The 22,523-nt window shown below is 44.4% G+C and overlaps 1 protein-coding gene across 5 annotated transcripts in view; it reads right to left on the bottom strand.

Moving 5' to 3' along the window:
- The window catches only part of LOC139628273 (SH3 and multiple ankyrin repeat domains protein 2-like), a 187,738-nt gene that overhangs the window by 6,740 nt on the left and 158,475 nt on the right, over window positions 1-22,523 (bottom strand). For 4 of the 5 annotated variants that reach the window (XM_071489787.1, XM_071489789.1, XM_071489786.1 and 1 more), the window contains 5 exons: window positions 16,526-16,661; window positions 15,317-15,397; window positions 11,005-11,117; window positions 9,749-9,854; window positions 6,319-8,818 (listed from right to left, as the gene is read on the bottom strand). In XM_071489787.1, the coding sequence (XP_071345888.1) occupies window positions 6,319-8,818; window positions 9,749-9,854; window positions 11,005-11,117; window positions 15,317-15,397; window positions 16,526-16,661 (2,936 nt within the window). Of the gene's footprint in view, window positions 1-4,490; window positions 4,591-6,318; window positions 8,819-9,748; window positions 9,855-11,004; window positions 11,118-15,316; window positions 15,398-16,525; window positions 16,662-22,523 lie in introns of all 5 variants that reach the window. The other variant, XM_071489790.1, reaches the window with a different exon arrangement.

The following is a 22,523-nucleotide window of genomic DNA, read 5'->3' on the forward strand; positions in this document are numbered from 1 at the left end:
CTACTGTGAACTGTCCCGAGCAGCCTGATGATATTCAGTGTTTTAATTATTGTTAACGAAACCCATAAAAAAGATCAAAATCCTCATCCATTTAGCGCCAACCGTGGATTAATCCGCAGCTGAAAATAGTCCCATTTCCTCATGTTTGAGTAAAGTTTGTTAAAACCTACAGTGAGCAGCTGTTTTGGGAAATTACTGAGAATTCAAACGATATATTTGTGAGTCATTTTCAAAGATTTTGATTGAGTTGGGATAGAAAAATACAGACAACTTTGTCATCACAAAGTTTTACAGCTGAAGCTCAGGCCTCAATGAGACTGTGCTGCAACTGAAAACAGGTCCCAACACGACAAGCACAAACACAATCGTGTGTGTGTGTGTGTGTGTGTGTGTGTGTGTGTGCTCGAGTAAGAGACATCTCACTCTGCCCCAGATGGAGGGATGTGATGGATGTGCTGATATTTGGAGCAGTGACACATAAGAAAATACCCCCCACCACCACAACACACACACCAACCCATGCAGAACGATCACACCTTCCCTTCAGCTCCCCCCGAGCAGTTTGTTCCCTGTTGTGTATCCTCCTAACAAATCGACTGAATTGTCAACACACAGATTGAGACGGGAGAACGAGAGCAGGACCTCCTCGCTCTCAGACCGACGTTCTCACCGTCCGCAGCCTAGATATCGCTCTTCCCTGCTCCTGACATATGGAACAGCCCGAGGGGAAGTGAAGGGGACTAAAGGGGGGGTTCCATTTTGTTCTGCCAAAATGGAACTGGGCCATTGTTAAAGGGGGGGCTGCCCAGCCCCCGACCGCTCAGTGTCACAAAAAAAACCACAACTTACAGCTCTCACTTGTCAGCACCGGCTTTCCCGCAGGAAGTCGTGTTGGATGAGATGAGATGGAGACAATGTTAGACATGTGATGGACACACACACAAAAAGACACATACTTGAATGACATTATAGAAAAGATGGAAAACATAACATCCTCCACTTCTGCTCCACTTCCATTCACGTGTTTATCTGTATTTTAATCTTTCATATAACGAGAGGTCTGACTGGACGGTTTCACAGACTTATAAATACTTCCCCTGACATCTGTCACGCACCTCTCTAATTGGCTGCCTTCTATTCTATCATCTGTTAAACACTTTCTGCTGCAGAACTTAAACTGATGTGAAAAGTACATTAATTGCCTTTTAGGCTAATTAGCACAGAGCCTCGTTTAGCTTCTCTGACCTTATTACCATTTCCTGCAACTACCAAGAGTCACGTTATAACAAAAGAGGCCGCGTTAAACCTTTAACAGCAAAAAGACCCTGATGCAGGAAGAAAGAAACGTAAAGAGTGTGCAGCCGTGTTAACATCTCAGTGAGGAGGCACGGTAGCACTTTAAGCTACATGCTAACATGCTGATGTTTAGCAGTGTAATGTTTATGATGTTCACCATCTCAGCTAATGCTTGCTAATGAGCATTAAAGCACAGCTGGGGCAGATGTTAAATACACTTTTAACCACTCAAAGTGCTTTACAATAGTCGCTTCATTCACCCATTCACACACACACACACACACACACACACACACACACACACACACACGCACACACTCTCACACACACACACACACACACACACACACTCACACTCCGTCATTAGTATTTGATCATAAACCAAAGTGTCAGACAAAATTAAAAGTCAGAGGATCATCAAAGTTATCACAGTTCTTCCTGAAGGGTTCTGCATCAGATCTCAGATCAGTTCTGTTGTGGCGCAGCGTCACTCGTGAGCAGAATAATTAGATAAAAAGTGTGAGGATCACTAGAGTCAGCAGGACTCATCCTCTGAAGAAAGAAGCTGGTGAGAACTGGACAAAAATCCATATCCTCATGTTTGAAAAATAGATTTTATATCCACTGTTAATTTTACTGCTGAAAACATTTATCAGTCCGGTGGATTTGTCAGTTTTATGAAACAGTGAACTGAGAATGTCACCTTGAATTCTTTTTAAATAGTAATAGATTCATGGATTTAATCAATGATAACAGGAAAATAATTCTAATAATTTATTTTGTTTAAAGTTCTGTTGAAGAATCAAAAAAAGGAAAATTACTAAAAAAAAAAAAAAAATTCATCACATGGAGCTTTCAACCAACACACACACACACACAGCAACGTGGTTCTCCATCAGCTGAGCGCGTCGAGAGGGAAAAGTGATGCAGTGCTCTTGATATCAGTGGTGGGAGACCTCGCCACGCCCACGCATCGCATGACACCCTGCTTCTCTCGAGTGCACGCCGGCTCACACGCACAGGGTCACACTCACATCACCCTTTTATTTATAGAAGCTCGAATGCACTCATGCACACACACACACACACACACACAGACTGACTCGGCTCTGCTGGGTTACATAACGGTGGCCTACTAAAGCAGCGCAGCACGTGACCTGCGTGAGATGATGCTGAACTCTGCTGAGGGTTACGCCTGCCATCCTCCATCCATTGCTCACACACACACACACACACGTACAAACACACACCCCTCCCCCGACTCAGACTGACATCACTGCAGGCCTCAAGGCTGCTCTCATCAGCAGGTTGCTAGGCAACCCTTTCGTCCACAGGCACAACCAACGCACATTTAATCTGGGAGGCTAAGAGACGAGGATAAAAAAAAAAAAAGAGAGGAAAAAAATCACAAACGTCCAAAGGAGAAAATCTGATGTTACCACCGGTGCTGAGGCTGATTCTCTAACATCCTGAAGGGGAGGTGGGTGGGAGCATGTGCAGAAGAGCAAGAGAGCAAAGGATGGAGCGAGAGAAAGAAAGAGAGAGCATGTGTGAATCTAGGCCATCTTCTGTGTTTCTCTGTTGCCATCTGTCTGACGACCACAGAGGCGGGACCACCTTTACCCCCTCCTCAGGCCTCCTGGTACGACGAGGCGCTCCCTATCCGCTCGTCTCTTGCTGCCTACGACGACGTCTCTCCACGGCACAGAAGCAGTGCAGCGCAAAAAAACCCCTCTGACACGGACACAGATAATCAGAGACCCCAGTGGCATAAAAGAGAGCCGGGTTTAAACTTCATCTGACATGAGAAACACACACACACACACACACACACACACACACATACACACACACACATACACACACACTTCAGAGAAACAATTGAAAAAGACCAGATTACAAGCGGCTGACTGGTTTTAGCAGGACGCTGAGTGCTGCAGTCACATCAGAGCAGGATAACATCTGGTCGTTTGAGCCTGTGGACGATGAGCCACTCGCATCAGTCGACGCTCCTTCATTCACTGATCTCAGTTTGTAGGTATCAGGGTTTTACATGACCTTTGTTTTTATGGTCATTCCAGCAGAAATCAAATGTTAATTAATTATATTCCCTATTTTAACTTTGTCACTTCATTTGTCTTGGGTGGACTGGATATACGTCCAAAAAGCTAAGTGTAAAAACATCTGTGAAACAGGAGATATCAAGAAAGATGTTGTGATAATGAGGGTAAAGTGACACTGAAATTAAACTGAAATTAGCCGTCTCTCTCTCTCTCTCTCTCTCTCTCTCTCTCTCACAATTTCAACACAAACCATCATTTACAGATCGTAAAAGCGATGAGGGAAAGTCTACAAAAACTACTATAAACTCTTTAAGACTAGTAGCCCAACCATGTGCTCCTGCACCATTGTTAGATGAACAGTTGTTGTTTTAACTAAACTACAGGTTATTCTTCGTCTGGAGCTTCAGGAGCACAATATGGCACAATAAGTCACAGCAGCTGCATTTTTGTTGCAAAGGTAAAATGTGTCACAACAGACCATAAATGAAGCATTTCGTTCTAATAATAGTAATATGTCAGTTCAAGGGTTCACAAAATGCAGTTCCAAAGGAAAAGGCTGTTTGACAGCAAGATAAAGCTGTGAGAATTTTCAAAATAAAGCGAACAATTCAACTGATATTAGCTTTTTTCCTTTAAAGTGGCTAAAACATGTTTTTACGGGTGTCCCTCGTCACTCAGCTCCCGCTGCTTCTCTGAACTGATCTGAATCTACAGCAGGTAACACACTGACTTTAGATAAGTGCCTCACATGGCCCAGCGTCAAACAGCCCGAACTGTGGCTTTAAGACGCCGCACGTCGCACCATAATCACTGCAAGATGAAACACTGTGCTGATGACGCCGTTAACTGAGCGGATTCATTATGCATCAGCTATCGCTTCATCTGTCATAACGTTACACACACAAGTACAGTGTTAAGTTAATTCAGGGTCATGTTCAGCATCATTTCCCAGTGAGCTACAGTATTTTCACTTTTCCTCCCAACTTTATGCAACAAAGGGCTCCACAGTCTAATCAGATGACGACGTTATGTCCTAAACACCGTGTAGCACGGCAGCGGTGCCCGGAAACGAACACACAAAAGCTGAGACAGGGCGTTGGCAGTGGCGCAACAGCAGCCGACGGAACCTACCTGTGAAGACGGGAGACACAGAGGAGCATGAAGAAAGAGGAGGTGAGGGGGCAACAGGAGGCTGGAGAGGATGGAGATGAAGATGGAGAGGAGGCGTGAGCTGAAAATGAGATGAGTACAAGGCGTAAAGGTCAACAGGCATGACTTTGAACTGCAGAGGATGAAAATGAGGATAAAATGATAGCATGCGGCGTGAAGCGTGAGGGAGGGTACACAAGGCCCGGACCTGAGCAGCCGCTGGGCATCTCACTGTAATTACCACAAATGGACGTCACTGTGTTGATCTAACGCTGCTCATTTGATCAGAAGGCACGAGCGCCCAGAGGAATCAACTCTTTCTCCTCTCTGATGAGCGATGGGACTGTTCATACAAAATGCATGTGAGCAGTGAATTATTTATTGTGCTTTTTATTTCCCCTCTCATACAGGGTGAGGGGGGCTTAAAAAAACCATGAGCTGAGCTGCTTCAGGTGCAGGGTCCATCAAAATGTTGTCCCACTTTCTGCAAATGTGACTCCTGCATGTCCTGAACAATGTAAGACATGGTTATATCAAATGAACAATGTGACTGAGCTTCCATCCGAGTAAACATTCAGTTTAAAGGGGCTATGTGTAAGTTTTCTCTGCTGCTGAACGTGGTGGTGCTGATGGTGTTGACAGCTGGCCAAGAGCTTCAGCCATTATTGCATTTACCATACACAAGTTTACAACAGGCCCTCTGAGCATCTACTTCTTCAGGGTAGACTGGACGCTACAGTGACTCGGTATCAGAAAATGACAAGACAGTTAGGCGGAGCTGGCTAGTTAGCATGCTAACTTCAGTAGAAGACAAGAAGTGATAGAAATAGAAGCAAAACAGTTAACACTGGTGTTGTCTTCCACCACTGGAGGCAGCTCTTGGTGAGTAAGGGAATGAAGTTTAATGCTGAACTTGTAAAGTTTCTTCTAGACTGATAAGTAAACAGCTTTTAATGCTAATGTTGGCTATATAGCAATAGCAAAAACCTCATAAACTGCTGCCAAATATAGTGACTAGGAATTCTCGTCATTACGAGCTGCTGGCACTTGATAAACAGAACAGAATTTGTGCTGTTAAAAGAACTTAAACGCTAGAACAAATTCTTGACGAACAACAGCAGGTTGCACAACAGCTTCCCGGCATCTCTCCGTCACAGTGAGGTTGCTGGGTTTGTCATCATCATGGCTGCACAAAGAACTATATTAAAACCTGTGCTCACCTTCCACATCAGCTTCATATAGACTTCACACACAACTCAGAACAAGCAGGTGAGCTGTAATCAGACGCTACAATCAACAATCGACAAGACTGACCACCAGAGAATAAAATCTGTCTACACAAAATCACAATTATACACAGTATACAAAGTATACAATACAAAGTGATGAGCAAGCAGTGGATCAGCTCTTCAAGGAGTGAGTGTGGGTGAAAAACAGCACCCCTGGCTTTTCTGACGTTTCTAATAAACTCATACAACTCAACCAAGTGAATAAAATATATATATATATATATTAGAAATATCTCATCAATAACTAGTCAAGTTCTGCATGATACAATAGATGTATCCATGCTATGTCACAATGCAAGTGACATCAGCATAAAATCACTGTGCTGTAAGGGTTGTCCAACCTATCCATTGAGCGATGGATGACAGAATAAAAGATGAGGAAAGATCTGGGACTGAAATAGATGGTGCTTATGTAGGTCATGGAAAACATGAAGCATTATACACATCAAAATCAAAATTATAAAAATAAGAAAAAAGTAATTTGGTAACCCTTACTCAATAAAGACTGACTTATCACGTACCTTGTTCCAAAGACCCCCCTGGTTCCAGTAGGGGAGTCAAGGCTTTCTCCCGGCTTGGGCGGCCTGTCGCGATTCATTTGCTGCAGAATGGAGCTCAGCTCGGTGATAACGGTGTTCTTGGTGTCTGGTGTGGATGGGGGGCTGCACAGCTCAGGGGGCTGATCGCCCCACAGCTTGGATGTCCTTTGAGTAGGAGTCCTTGGAGGTTCAGAAGGGGGAGGGGGAGGGGCCTGAGGCGGTGACCCATAGGACTCTGGGGGCTCTTCAATGAGAGCGTCATGATAAAGTGAGGTTCTGTTGATGATGGACTTGCCCTTGGGTTTGGGTGGCACAGGGGGCCGATCCACGAGGAAGGCATGTCCATCTGCGGTGGCATAGAGGCTCTCCAGAGCGCTGTCGCAGAAGCCTCCCTCTGACGACAGGGTGGAGATGCTGGAAACGGTGCTGGTGGTCTCCATGTGTTGTGGATCCCCGCTACTGCGGCTGTCTACCTCTTCAATGCCCGAGTCACCCACCCCCGACTCTGGGTCAGGTGGAGGTGGAGGATATGAGGGGGGCATGCTGTTTGCCACTCGTTTGTGTTGGTCAGTGACAGGTGGAGGGGCGTGAGCGTGGTATGGGGGTAGAGGAGGTCCCCCGTTCCGTCTCTGTTCCCGAAGCATCTCTGCAATGGCACTAGCCTGGTCATCAGGAATGTCAATACTGTTGGCAAACTCCAGTGGTGGGGGGAGGGGCTCTGAGAAGTCAAATTCTTCATCAATGTCAACTGAGGCCAGAGGTGGAGGGGGGATGCGGAAGGGCAGCTTTACTGGTTCATCCATGGATTCACCTAAAGGAATGCTCCTCCTCCGTAATGAGGCTGGCTGGGGATTAGGGGCCAGTGTTGTAGCGTTGAGTGGTTCGGGTTGGTTGGGGTCCTTCAGCTCAGATGGCCTGTTGCTGTCGTGCCCCTCCAAGTCTTGGTTGTTCACCTTGTTGCTTGCATCTGTGGTGTGGACCATCAAGAGCCCAGCTGACTTGGGCTGTGACGTGTCTGACACATCCGCTGGTGCACTTTTCCTCTCCTCAACTGCCTGATGTTGCCTCTCTTCCCGTGCCCCATCAGACTCATACTTCTGCTCTGTCATCTGCCTCCGCAGACCGCCTCGACCAGGCCGCCCCATGGTTGCTGTGGAGATTGCAGCAAAGCTCGTCTCGATCCCAGAGCGTAGTTTGGTGTCAATAAACAGAGGTTGATTGAGGTCTGGTTTGTGGCTTGACTGAATTGGAAGGGACTGGGCTTCGTGCTTGGGGGTTTGCTGAACCTGAGGAGGATTTGGTGGCTGATTCTGAGGATGGTTTTGTTGCTCCTTCATAGCCCGGTCACGTGCTGCCAGGGCCAGAGCTAGTGGAGAATTAGGATCCAAGGGCTTGCCGGTGACAGGATGGAGGTAGGTCCCATTGGCCCTGTAGTGGCTCTTAGGAGGAGTGGATGGGAGACTAATGGGACTGTCCAAGTTGGGACACTGGCCTGTTCTAGTGTTTAGAGGCTCCCGCACCACCGTGGGCTCAGGAGTATTAAAATCTGTCATATTGCCACTACCTCCCCCAACTGGGGGCCCAAGTTGTGCTGCAGAAGGGGGAGCCAATATCCTTTTAAGCCGCTCATCGCTACTGAACATGCCTTCATCGATGGACTTTGACTGGCGAAGGCGAGGGGTTGGTGTGGGACCGCTCAAGTCCTCATCCCCAATGTCTATTGACTGGAAGGCAATTGAGTTCTTTTTTGCCTCTAGCCTCTTCTCTCTGTCCCGTACTGCCCCGGCAATAGCTGCCGCAAAGGGGTTGCTTAGAGAAAGCGGGTCTTCAGGACGCAGACCTCCGCTTCCACCAACAGTGGGCGTGAGAGGTGGGTGTTCAGGGGTGGTAGGCTCAATCTCCATACTGCTACCCTGGCTGCTCTTGCCACTGCTGCTGGTGGAGGGCTCCTTAACAATGATTGTGGGAATGGGGATGGAGGAACACGTTCGTTCTACAGGCGTAGTAGGCATGGAAACCGGGCCTGAGGGGCTTGCTGGCATGTGACATGTTTTCTCAGGACTGTCCTCAACATTGGGCTGCTTCACTAGCATGCCCTTCCTTCGAGCTGGTTTCGCTGGCACATACAGTGTCTTATTGCCCACCTCGGAGTAAGGGTTCTCAGGGACTGGCGTGCGCCCTCGAGTACGTGTGCTCTCAAACTGTTCTGAGCTCTGGCGGAAATAGCCACGCCTTAACGTACCAACGTCTGTGGTTCGGCTGATGGTCGTCACTGCATTAGGTGAGTTCTGGGTGAAGCTTGGTCGTGTGGTGCCATAGCTTTTGGGTGTAGGGCCAGCAGCTGAGTTGTAGGCAGGTGGCGAAGGGGGTGAAATGGCTGGGGGAGGAGGGATGTCCTCTGAGGTGTCGGGCATAGAGAGGCTGCGGGAGAACTTGAGAAGGGGAGGTGTGAGGAATCCCTGTTTCTCATCCTCCGATGTTCCTTGGAGAAATGGAGCAGAAAGAAAAATTATGTGAGGATCTGGGGGAGACATCCCCTTTTTTATATCAAGCATGGCCTCCTTTTCTCTACAGGAAATCCCTCATTTATAGATGTGAGCTCTTTCTTAACCTTTATTAATCATAGCGGGGGGTTCCTGAAATTTGTGATGAAAAAAGTAGCCAGCTATACAAAGAAGTGTGGAATTTCCTGGTGAGTTAATTTGGCCAATTACTTCAACAGAAACATGGACAAGAATAAACATTTTATGTCTGTACATGTTAATTTAAATATATTCAGAACTAGCCATAGAATAGTTATGGGAGCTGTGGACATTCAAAGGTGTCAGGTAAATGAATCAACCAATGTCATGTATCTCGAGGAGAGTAGATGGCTATTCATCTGGCTCTACCTAACCAGGAAAGTTTAATTCAGAAACATCCTCCCATTCATTTGTACAGTCACAAAGTTTTTCAGTTGTGAAAGTTGGGGGAGTAATTGCCCTGGGTGCACCTATTCAGTGAGCAAGACTATTTAGTTCCCATGTGTCACATTTTGGTCATCAAACCACAACATGCTAAAAGTGCTGTCATTGCACTTATCGTGAAAAAATGCCATTCATTTTTTATTACAATAATGACAGCAGTGCAAATCAAAAGAGCTTAGAGTAACGTTAGCCTGCATGACGTCCCTCAGCGCTGAGAATGAGGTTTCAGCATATGCTTAATGACCTCCAATATTATCGCCTGAAAGCACGCTTTGCTGACTGGATCAATTTATCTATAATTAGCTTCAATATTGCTGGAGCAAATCCCCTGAGCATTAATAGAATATTACGACAAGCTAAAAGCACAAGGTACTGGACATGCAGTTCAGAACCTGAGCTGACACTTGCACGTCCACACACACACAATGACTGTATGTACATCATACCTATTGACTTTTGCTTTTTCATAGTGCCCTTCTCAGGTATCCCCAGGAAGGCCCCTGGCACAGTGGGTGGCACCACTGCTACTCCCTGGCGGTCGTGATACAAGGACTGCAAACCAGAGGGTTGTCAATGAAATACCCAGAAATACACACTTTTCATTAAAGGTTCCGTAAACAACATTTTACACAATAATAAAGCAGCAAACAACTTCTATGTAAAAATATAGCGGAGTGATGGCGTCCTGAGCAGAGAATGAAGCCACACCCCCTCTGTGTGTGTTGTGATCTGAGTTTCTCTGGTATTTGTTTTGGTCGCCAGTCTGGTAGCACGTGCATGTTAGTGCATGTGAGCCCCTCCTGTTAAACCATTGGTACTGCCCACACATAAGCACACAGGCCCAGTGCAGTACGCAGTGTTTAGGTGATAGTTACCTTCCAGAATTTCCTTCACTGGAGAAACCACTTTTTCATTTAAAAAGGCTTTTGAGAAAGGAAGGCATAAGACCAGAACACAGGTGGACTGGCTATGGGGACTTAAATCCTGGTCAGCCAGTGGAATGTCAAACATCCATAAAGTTTTTGAAGTTTTTACCAGCTCCATCAGTGTCATTTGTGCAGCTGGTCCCAGTCCATCAGTCCAAGGCTGAATTTCTTTCCCAGTCCGACCATGGATCCAGTCCTGGTCGGTCTGTCCTGAGGTGGAGAACCCTACGAGCTGCTAAAGGCTCCAGCTGGACTCAGAGCTGGTTTTCTCCTCCTCCATGTGTCAGTAAGTTGATGCTACATAATGTTCATGTCTGTTTTCATTAACGATAGCTACAGTAGCAATGATAATGTTAGCTAGCTTGCTGTTACTGATATTATGAATGTGTTTGGCAAATGTTGCTATCGCTAGCTGGCTAAGAGTCAGTATTGCTGTAGAGCATATCACGGTAATGCTAGCACGGCTAATGGTCTGAGTTCGATTGTTTTTTGTTGGCTCTCATGTTAGACAGGGTAACTTGTGCTTCTTGTTGTGTGTTTAGTGGTCGCTTTCACTTGGCGCCATGACACCTTGCTGCTAGTGGTAGTGATGTCGTTTACAGAACCTTTAAGACAATTTAGTTTCAGTGTACAAATTCAAAGAATTGCATTGTTCCGGTCTTTTTTGTGGAGGTGGCACGTGTCACGTCACAGCCAAAAACACTCATTTAACATCTAAAATTAACACAATTTAACACCCAAACTAGAGCTGAGTGAGCTCAGGTCTGTTCACTTACATTCATATCAGTAGGCGTGACCAAGCAGCGACTGGATGGGCGTGGTTTGATCGTGGCGATCTTCATATCGACAGGTGAGGCCTTCTGGGCATGTGTCATCTCTTCAACTTTGTCTGCAAGACAAAGCGACCCATAATTGGTGAGCGACAAAAGCGACAGGTAGGTGAAGGGGGGAGGGTAGGGGTGGGGGGGTTGGGTCTGAACTTGCAAAGCCTTAGTAAGGTTCTCATGGGCCAAACGCAAGCTAATCATTCACTGTGACCCTTCCCTGTGTTTCCACGCTGAATTGCAATGAAACTGAAACAGAAAACACTGAAACACATTTCGTGGTGGGGGGGCGGACGGGAGGACTGTGATGGATGTGTCGGGTGCGTCCAGCCTTGGAAGCCGTGCAAGCTCTTTCCAAACAGCCGACTCAGCAGCATCATCCAACTCTTAGGGTCGTTCCCCTCATTAAATGTAAAATGAGTAATGGATGTGAAGTCCGTCAAGTTTGCCGTTATCTTTCTCAGTCTCTTTTTTTTGGGAAAGGTGTCAACGGCAAATTTGGCAGAACTGAACTTCCCTCTGGTGTGTGATGATGCCATCGTTTAGAGTCCACCTAAAGGGTTTTGCTTAGAGAAGCTACATGCTAGCCCTGATCTAGCCTCTTACTGTATCACCTCCCTGGCTCTATCTAGGATGTAGAAAGCTTCCATGCATTAGGGCAGTGATTACTTAGAGTGACTTGGAAAACAATCCTCTTCTTCTGCGCATCTACACACAGAGGAGAGGAGTGGGGAGGGGGAGAGGTGGGAGGGGGAGGACAGGGGAGGAAAGGAGCATCAATGACCTTAACTATGATTAGAGCTACAACACACACACACACACACACACACACACACACGAAACAGAAAGACGCATTTCCTCCAGAAGTTAATTTCCTCTCTCTGCGATCTGTCTCCCAATTGGAGTGGAGCAGACAACCTGCAACACAGTTGCCCTGGAAACCTATCTGTGAGTGAAACATTTCCTGGAATAAACCTCCCCCTCCTCACACACACACACACACACACACACACACACACACACACACACACACAAAAGCCTGCAATGACACAGAAGGAAAAAAAAACAAAAAAAAACGAAGGCACACAGGAAGAAAAGAAACATGACAGCAAATCTGTTTAGGTCAAGTAAAATGAACAAACATTGACTTACAGCAACAGTGTTTTTATGTTTTACTCACATATGCACAAACACACAGTCACACACACACACACACACACACACATACACACACACACACTTGAGTAAAGTGCTTTGTAAAACCTCATTAAGCAGCTGCTGCTACATTTCTCTGCATTTTAAGCCTGAAACTAAACACTGCGGGTTCGCTGCTGTTACTGGTGCAAATGAAGACTCTGGGTCTTGTCTACATGAAACGTTGAGGAGGAGGTGAACTACTCCTTTGATCAAAAGTAAATAACAGGGGACTAGTCAGCGTCTGGGCAGGGAAATCTCTCAACCACTTCAAGAAGAAGAAACAAGAATCTGTGATTGTGAACAAGGGACAGATGAGCTTAAACACTTCTCTGTTCGTTACCACTACAACATTAAACCATGCACCGACAACATGTAGGACACGACGGAAGGTCAAAAAACAGCTGTAATTAAAAAACATATTGTAAATCATGCAAATACACCCTGAAACACCATTTGGTTTGCCTGAAAGTCGAAGGAGCTCGTCAGACAAATCAAATTTTCTTTTTAAAGAAATATTACATCAACAAATTACAGCAGTGTTAGTTAATCACAGTAAGGGGTGGGGGGGGGGTGGGGGGTATGTGACATAAATCAATCATTGGAGATACTGGATCAGACTTAAAACATGCCTACAGTAACTTACCACCTTTCTTTTTCCTTAGAGTGGCTGGGGGGGGGGGGGGGGGGGGGGGCAACAGAAAAAAGATTTCTGAGTCTTCAGAGCATAAGAAAACAGACTCAGTCATTTTCCCAAGATGAACAAAAATGTCCTAACTTTAATATTTTCATTTAAAATTTGTCGACAGGTTTGTGCATCCCATCACTTACATTTAGATACGAGTACACTAAAGCACGCAGTCAACTAAACACCGTTACTCCTCTGAATGTGTAAAGAATGAAATGCAAATGTGTCAAATAAGCAGCTCTAAAAAAAAAAAACACGCTGAGCAGAGCTATTTTCTGCAGTCGATTCTCTCCCCTGTCACTCATTTATTCATTCACCTTTCATCTCTCCTCTCACTCTCTGCACACCTTTGACACAGTGCCGCAGTTACTCCTGACTGATCCACATGTTTATACAGTAATATGATTCTGATAAAGCACTTGAGCTATAAAAAGACAAAATAGAGTGAAAGTACGGTGGCCCTGAGAGCTCAACACACGTGCAAATAGACAAAACACCATCTGTTTGACCACACATGTGCTGCAAAAATTCACAACACAGCCAAACGCACAAACGCACTAGCATGGATGTATTGTAAGACATGTACTGCATGAGCATTTGCAGTGCGTTTGTGTGATTGGTTGTGTTGTGTTGTATTTGTAGCGTACGTTTTCTGGATTTGATTCTGAAAACTGGAACTGGTCAATTTCGGTTTCATTAATGACTTTAATGCTTAATCATTATTAAAATTGCTATAAATTATTTTAACAAGTCAAAATCGATTGACTGTTTGTTTCAAAAGTATTTGTTTCTCACAGTGTTTTTTAGAAGGGGGGGGGGGTCACCATTATATAGATATAGATAATGAAACCATGTGTAGGATGCTATTCAATTCAATAATTATCAGTCTATAAAGTAGTTTTTATTGGTGGTGGTGGTGTCCCAGGCTAGATTTCGACTGCCTCCATACACACAAAGGATTCACAGGAAAATAATACATGCATATAATCTGGTGCATATTGATATCATTCATATCAGCCTCACTGTTTACTGCTCACACTGTGTCAGAGCTGAATTAAGTCAATGTTAATGCAGGGGACGTCCTGCTGTTGCTGTCATGCATTTAAACGGAAGTGCAGTGCGACTGTTTGACGCTGTGGTTAGCACCAAGTGTGAAACAGTTGTTTGAAAGACATCTTTGAAACAAGTCGTTTTCAGCATTTTTCATTTTTGCAAGGGGGAAGGATGAAGCATCAGGAGCAGCCACAGCGAGCTGTTAGATGAAGAGCTGCAGGCAACAGGCTGTAAACCTCCTGACTGACTAACCAACCCACTCCACTGTGTCCTGGCTGCTGTGTGGAAACCAGGTCACAGTGGTAGTTGGTCCAGTTTGTTTGGCTGCACTGTAAACAGATGTGCCGGTTACTTGGCTGTTTTTTGTTTCTGACAAAGTTGCTGCTGAAGGACTGTTGGCTGTAATGTTGAAGTGCACTTGCAGTTACCGTGGTAACCGTGGGTGTTGCCAAATCAACCAGGACTGAAATCACAAGGATTACGAGTTCAGCATAAAAAAAAACAAAACAAACAAAACAAAAAAATTAATGCACTTTTATGAAATCAAACATTAACCTTCAGGGGAGATTAGCAGCAAAGCTATTTACCAAAATAAAAGTGATGCATTCAATAAGTGTGGCTGTTTATGTTGTCACCTGATGATGTCACATGTGTCAGGAAATAGGTAGCTTATCACCTCTGCTAGGGAAAACACTGGTACAGCATTCCCTGCTCTCTCAAGTCTGTATCACTTCCTTCCTTCCTTTTTTCCTTCCTTCCTTCCTTCCTGTTCAGCATGTGTCTCGGAGTTGCTGACTGTCCCGCCTGTCTGTCAGAGGGTCTCAGCTACAGTACTCTTAATGCAAAGCAGGGAGGGTCCTCTGAAGTGGTGTTCACCACACACACACAGATATCAAGACAACAAGATGATGCTAAAGTCACAGTTTTCACTTATTTGCTCCTTGCAGCCACAGCAGCAGCTCATGTGTGCGGGTGGGGGGGGGTCTTTAAAAGCATGTGTCCTTCATGCAGAATGGCAAAGGAGGACAGGAGATGAGGAGGGAGGAGAAGCAGCTTCCTTCTTTTCTTTACGAGTCAAAACTAGAAGCAAAATGATCGAAGGATGGAACTTAAACTGGGTGGGTGGGGGGGGTAGATGGATGGCAAAAAAAGGTTCTGCAGCACTGACTGCTTACCTTTATCCACTGTTGAGAGATTAAACCAATCAATGAGAATCAGAAAGAGGAACACAAAAAAAACCCCAAAAAAAAAACAGAGAGAGAGGCGCTGTTAGACACCGAGTTCCTGCTGCCAACATGAGTTAAAAACCTCAAACCAGGCTGCGCTCACCGAGTTCCTCCAGCTCAGAGGTCATCGACTTGGAGCGCATGGACAGGGCCGTGGTGGGGGCTCTCTTTGGCGGTGGAGGAGCTGGGGGGGGGACACAGAGAGTCAGAGTGATGCCTCTAAAATAAATGCATGCCATTTTATTTTGTATTCAAGGATGAAATGGCATCGCATTTCTTCACAGAATCTGTCCTTGAATTACATTTTTTACTTTTTTAAATTCATGGTCTCGTTTTTGTTTGTCTTCTTAAATTAAATAACGTAAGAGGGAGTGACAGTTTGACTGTGGTCAAAAATGAAGGAGAAACACTCTGTTCTGTATGTGTTCATGTCGAATCCGTTACTGACGTGCTGTCTTTCTTAATTTTTTTAGATACGGTTGATCACTTGTCCTAAGTGATCGTCTTGGTTTTTTTAAGCGAGCAGTTGGGTGGTTTGGAAATGATCTCACAAGTAGAACCCAGGCGGCTCAGACAGAGGGTTCAACCTCTGATTTATTGCAAGTACATATGGGGGTTAACAACAAACATATGATCTATGTTGTACCTGAGAAAGTGTCCATAGAAACAAAAAATAACAAAGTTTTCATCTGATGTTTTGCATTAAGGTGATACTGCAATGACAAATAGCTCCTGTGAAAACTAAATTCGACTTTGCAAATCACGCATATAACTTTTGTTTTCAAAATAATTCCGTCAAGCAGCTTTTTAAATTGAAATTTTCTGCCTAAAATTTCCGCTCGTCTCCATCTTCAGCTGCAGGGATGAGTCTCGTGACTTCCGTGGCATAGGTCAGCGGCGCCCACGCAGGAAGTGAATGAATTGAAATTAATCGCAATGATTAACGCGTTAATTTTGACAGCTCTACTATATACATAAATAACCTTGGACAGAACATTCCAAACTCCGCTTTTTCATTTCTATGCTGATGACACTGTGATTTACTGCTCCGCACCCACTCCTGCAAATCAACCTTTTTACCTGTTATTGACTGTAGAGATATGAATACATCTGCTCATGGTCTTCACATGTTGGACTGTGTGTATCATGGGATTTATTACAAACTGTGGTTAATTTTCACAGCATTTCACTCTGCACACTTTTCAGTCAGCGACCTCTGCCCCCCTGTTTCAGACGGGGGGACGTGTCTCTGCGTTCACGGATTCCTGTTTGTTGTAGCGCTGCAAGAGGCGACGTCAGCAGGCTGCTGTACCTTTTTTACGTGCCGTGTCCTCCGGGTCCAGATTCCGACTCACGGTTACGACCTTGATCAGGAGCCGATTGCCCCCCTGGCGGATCATGTTGACCACCTGTCTGTGGCCCACCTTCACCACGTTCTCCTGGTTGACCTGCCACAAACACACAACAGCAGAATTTTCTCAGTCTGTGGTTTATTCTGACATATATTATTAGTGTCTGTATGAAGAAAGTGGCCAGTTGTTGTAGTTTGTAATGTTGTGTTTTGGTTTTTTTTTTTGTTCAAGGTCTTTTTATTTGTATTTTAAGGTCATACAAAAATGTATCAAATGTAAGACATCATAACTCCTCCCCTTTATCCTGCTCCAACTGAGCCCCATCCCTATAATATTATTACGTTTATGGACGGAGTCGATTCATTAAACAAATACCTACACATACAAGTAAATTCAATACGACAATATGACAACAAAAGTAGATGAAAAGAAAAAAAAAAGAGAGACTACATAAATATATAATAAAAAATAAAAAAATAAACTTTTACAAAGCTGAAATAACAGTAGTGTCCATTTTTCCTACAAAAGTTAGAAAGAACATTTCTGAGCACAGCCTCTTATAGTAGGTGGTAATGTCTTTAATCCATAATACTCACATCCCTGTTTATCCAGAATCATATTTATGAATATTGAACATTTTGTGTGACATTTTGTCATAATTGCTCAATCAGTGTGTGTGTGTGTGTGTGTGTGTGTGTATGTGTGTGTGTCTGTGTGTGAAGTTTCTCCAAGTTTGAAAAGTGCTGTGTACACACCTGAGTACACAACTCAACACTTTACATCACACCAGTCATTTTAAGATGTTTTAATTGTGAGAAAATTACCTTTGCTCTGACTTGTGAGGTGAGACATCACCTTATCAGGAAATGATGATGAGAATAGTCATCAGCTGCAGCACGACCGTGATGTGAGCAGGAGTATGACAAGTTATGATTGGACAGTTGGATTTTTTTTTTTGATAATTGCTCACAGTATTAAGAAGACTTCCAGGAAAAAGGCTGAAAAAATTCCATTTTAAAACTGACAAAACGTAAATATGATGATGGTGGCGTCAGCACTTCCTCCTCTGTCCTCCATCCTGCTGCTGAAATATCAGCAACAATCCAGTTGTGATTGAAGGTGACATGAGAGTGTGTCTGTGTGTGTGTGTATGTCTGTGTGTGTGTGTGTGTGTGTGTGTCTGTATGTAGAGATTGCAGATACCAGCAGGCAGCATACAGCTCATATATATATATTTATATATAAACATCTGAATGCACCCACTGCCCCAAACGCTGCACACCCCCACACTCATATCAGATTTTTTTGGCTGTGCAAATAAACACACACATACACACACACACACACACACACACACACACACACACACATGCGTGCCCACATGGATGGTTTTTAATCTCATTACCGCTGGTCTAATTTAATATGGGCCCTGCTGGACCGCTCCTCTCATCTCCTATCTGGTCCACTCCACCCCTCCTCTCTCTCTCTCTCTCTCTCTCTCTCTCTCTCTCTCAGACAAATAGTGGAGGAGGGGGTCAGATGAGGGGATGAGAGAGAGAGAGAGAGAGAGACTGGCCTGGAGCGACAGAGAGGACTGATGAAGAAGAGAAGAGAAAGAGAAAGAGAAAGTGGTGGATGAGGGAAGATGTGAGGGAGAGACGGAGCGACAGCGGCGAGGTGAGAGGTGGTTTTTGGTTTTCGCTCTCTTGGCTTTAATCGAACACACGCCGCGTCACGAGGGCGGACATTTTGGTAATTAGAAAGAAATGCTCCAACAGCTGTTTCAGCGTGACCTTGTGTTCCCTCTGTTGTGCTCCATCACACACACACACACACACACACACACACACACACACACACACACACACACACACACACACACACACACACACACCGAGCACTAAGGTCCTGGTGCACTTCAGCACACACACACACATACAGACCAGTACACTAGTTCACATATAGGGGTAGCCTTACGTAATCTGCTCTGTCTTTCCACTCTCTTATGTAACTACACTAGAAGGATGGATACACACACACACACACACACACACACACACACACACACACACACACACACACACACACACACACACACACACACCACATGAGTATTTTCTCCTGCCAAAACCATGTAACAAAGCCTGTTTGGATTTGATGTTGGACTGATTCTGGAGTGCGTTCATCTTTGTGAGATGACTTCATATCTCACCCCCCCCCCCTCTTTTATTTTTAGAGCAATCAGTTCATTTTCTTTTATGACGGCTGCAAAACCGATGCATAAAAATAAGCTTTTCATTTGATACTGAACATTTAGAAAGTTGTGCTTCATTACACAACTTTTTGTATCGTACAAAGGTGGATGTCCATGTGTTTGTGATTATAAAGCAGGTCTAGGTTCTATATTAACACTGTGAAAGTATCAAAGCCTCAGTCCACAGAGAAATGCACACAGCCTGTATTCAGAAACTGAGCCTTAAAACCAGCCGTCAGGACTTCTGCAACTTTGTGAACATTTGATCAATGAAAATATAAACTTTTGCTTTTGAATGTATCTTTGTTCATCTATTTCAAGGTAAATGATATAAAGCTGAAATGAAAAAGTAAGAAATAATTCACCCTAATGAGGCTGTGTGTGTAACTAACCGGTCAGACGACGGCATCGAGTGGCAAATCAATACCACGGCTATCAGTTACATGCAGACGATTAGTGATATTGATCCGTTTCCACAGTCATTGACTCTCGTGTGAAGGCAGCTATCAAACACTGATATGGCTTACGTGTGTGTGTGTGTTATTGATTGATTGAGTGAGTGAACGGTGTATTGTTGGTCTTGCTGCCTCGACGAGAAAAAAAATGGGAAAAGACAGATGAAGCCCGGAGGCCATAAAGTGTCAAAACAGCTATGAAGCAACAAGTGCAGAAATAAAAAACAGCACCGAAGCAGCAGCTTTATGGCTGAACATTAACAGGTTAATCAATAAAACACAACTGACACACACACACATACACTTCAGGAGGGAAAAAACTGGCCTTCAGTACAGTTGCATGTGAAAGGCAGCCTTCTGTCACATCAAGCATAAGTGCCTATTCAAAAGCCATTATCATTACCATAATCATTACAATAGTTCCACAACATCAAGCATCATCCGACCCATTTATCTGAACATGGGCAGCCCTGAGTTCATCTGATCACTCAATCCAATCTCGTCTGATGCCAACGCTCCTGCCTCAGCCGCTGATCTGATTAATCAGTTATAATCTGAACCGTGCTGTAACCGCACATCAAGTGTTTACAATCTTAGTTGATTTGCAGAAACAGCCTATGTTTTACATCCTTACACCAGCTCTTCATTTATGTCTGAATTTAACTTAAAGGTCCCATATCTTTAACTTTTTCTGTCTTTTATCTGAAGTGTGCCATCAGAAGATATATCTGTGGTTTAAGAACCAAAAACCATCTCAGTGTAGTTTTACATCTCCTCTCTCAGGCTTCTCTCTGGAGCTCTAGTAACAACAGGTCAGTGAACCAATCAGAAGAGAGGATCTGAGCCTCTCTTCTGATTGACACACACACACACACACGAAACCAGCTTGAGCAGGATCTGTTTGCTGGTAGAAAACCAACATGTCCCCCAAATGACAGATAATATGAGTGTTTGCCATGAATCAGCCATGAGCTCTTTCTAATCTGACCCCTGTGTGGTTAAGGCACCAACGTGAAGAATGGACCAGCCTGAAACATACTCTCTCACTTGTAGTGCTCTTAAAATTCATTGCCTGGACATCTTCACCTTTCTGCACTCCTTCCTGGCTGAACAAGTTTTAGGATTATTCCTTTAAACAGGCACTAACCATATCAAATGTGCAGTAGAGAGGACAAATACCCTCAAAGAATCGCTTCTATGGTTAATCATGATATTTACCATTAAATGACAATTACAGACTCCAGTGACAAAGCAGAATCCTGCATTTTCCTGCCTCAGACTTACTGCAGATCCTGCACAGAGAAGCCAGCCCCATGATTAACGAAAGAAAAAGACAGTAATATGAAAACTAAAAAGCAGGACAGAGTTAAAAGGCTTAGCTAACGTCTAGCAAGAAAAAGACTGTAGAAGTTATTTTCTGATGCGAAAGTACGAAGGATTATCCTCAACACGCCCACACCCAGGACAACTACAGAAACTATAGATACAATGGCTGGTGGTCAAATTAACTTCCACAGACAATACCTGCTGTTGCAACAAGAGGGCAGTAAATTACATGACGAACGCAACAGGCATCAGGTCCTTTAGGGGACAGAAAGCTGTTCTGAGATCCGATATCGCTTCAACTTCAGTATCAACCAAACCAATACATCTGACAGTCATACTTCACAGAAATCTCTTTGATGTATACACAAACTAGGTTTTTATGCATTTCAACAAGTTACTAATGCTGCCACTTTTCCTGTGAGTCCGTAGGAAACAGATGAAGACACACACGTGGTGACGCGTCCAAGAAAGCAGGTAAAGCAACACTTAGGCCTTTCAACTGAAACTGTAGTTGAACTACAGCAAAGCTACGCTCGTGAGAAATATAGTTTGGTTAACTAAAGTAGTTCAAACTACTTTCTAAAAGAAAATTATAAAAAATTTTCATGTACATGTGACATGAAATTATAAAATATATACAGCACAAAAACAAAAAAACAAAAACAAAAATCATTTACTGGCCACTGCCTACTTGATGTCATACATAAAACTTTTTTTTTAATCCAATAATTGCTATAATTGTGATTCTTCCTCAGGCTGAGATTTATCCATGATGACACAAAATACAGATCAGTCATCTCGAGGTCAGTAGCACCAATCCAGAGGATCAGATCAGTGAATCGTTTCTCGTCTCACCCCCTAAACGTTCAAAACGCTCATCTTTCAGCCAAGTTTGGCCGTTTGTTGACCTGCCAGTCGCCAAAAAAACACATCAGCTGAACAAAAGATGCACAACAACAGCTGAACACTGAAAAAAAAATAATGAAAATGTTTTCTTCTTTTGTGCAGCAAATATGTGATGAAATGCACTGAAACGTGCGCACACACACACACACACACACACACACACACACACACGTATGTACCTGTATAGGCCTGCATACTTTCACCCACACATAAAAGCAGCAGCATTCATCAGCATTTGAAACATGAAGCTGATCTGCATCTAAGACTGGGGGCTGGGTGAGAGCTCTGAGATGTGTGTGTGTGTGTGTGTGTGTGTGTGTGTGTGTGTGTGTGTGTGTGTGTGTGTTCTCCCCTTGTAGGAAGCTGGAGTACATCAAAGCAGGCTCATTAAATACAGAAATATACAGACAGAGACTGTGAGAGTGTGTATGTGTAAAAAAAAAGAAAGAGAGACAGAGAGACGCAGGAAAACATAAAGAAGACTAAAGTGAAGGACTGAAATAGGAAGGTGGGGTGGGGGGTGGGGGGATGGGGGATGGAGGGAGAGGGGAGAGGGAAAGAGAGAGAGAGAGAGAGACCAGAGTTTTATTGTGATGACTCAGAGACCTAGTTAGAACAGTCCTGACTCTGATGAATCATGTATCTGAATATCAAACTGACGACGAGAGCGCATGTAAGAGTGTGTACACACACTGTACACACACACACACACACACACACTGTACACACACACACACACACATCCTGCTTCAAACCAGCACATCAGCTCCGCCCATACAGTGTGAAGTTTCCTGGAAACACACACACACACACACTGACAGCACGCACAGATTTACAAGTGCAGGGACAGACTCGCACTGTGGAAGTGTCGAGGTCACGAGACAAGAGCCGCTGTCGGCACAAACAGATAAGCCTCCCGTGCTGCACAGAGGAGGACACTAATGGATAGTTGATGGCATTAACTACCGCTCTGCCCCACTGGCACAGATCCAGATCGCTGACAAAGCGGCCACAGCC

Source organism: Trachinotus anak, unplaced genomic scaffold, assembly GCF_046630095.1.
Source record: "Trachinotus anak isolate AG129_WGS33_773 ecotype Australia unplaced genomic scaffold, CSIRO_AGI_Tana_v1 ptg000011l, whole genome shotgun sequence".
Lineage (NCBI taxonomy): Eukaryota > Metazoa > Chordata > Actinopteri > Carangiformes > Carangidae > Trachinotus > Trachinotus anak.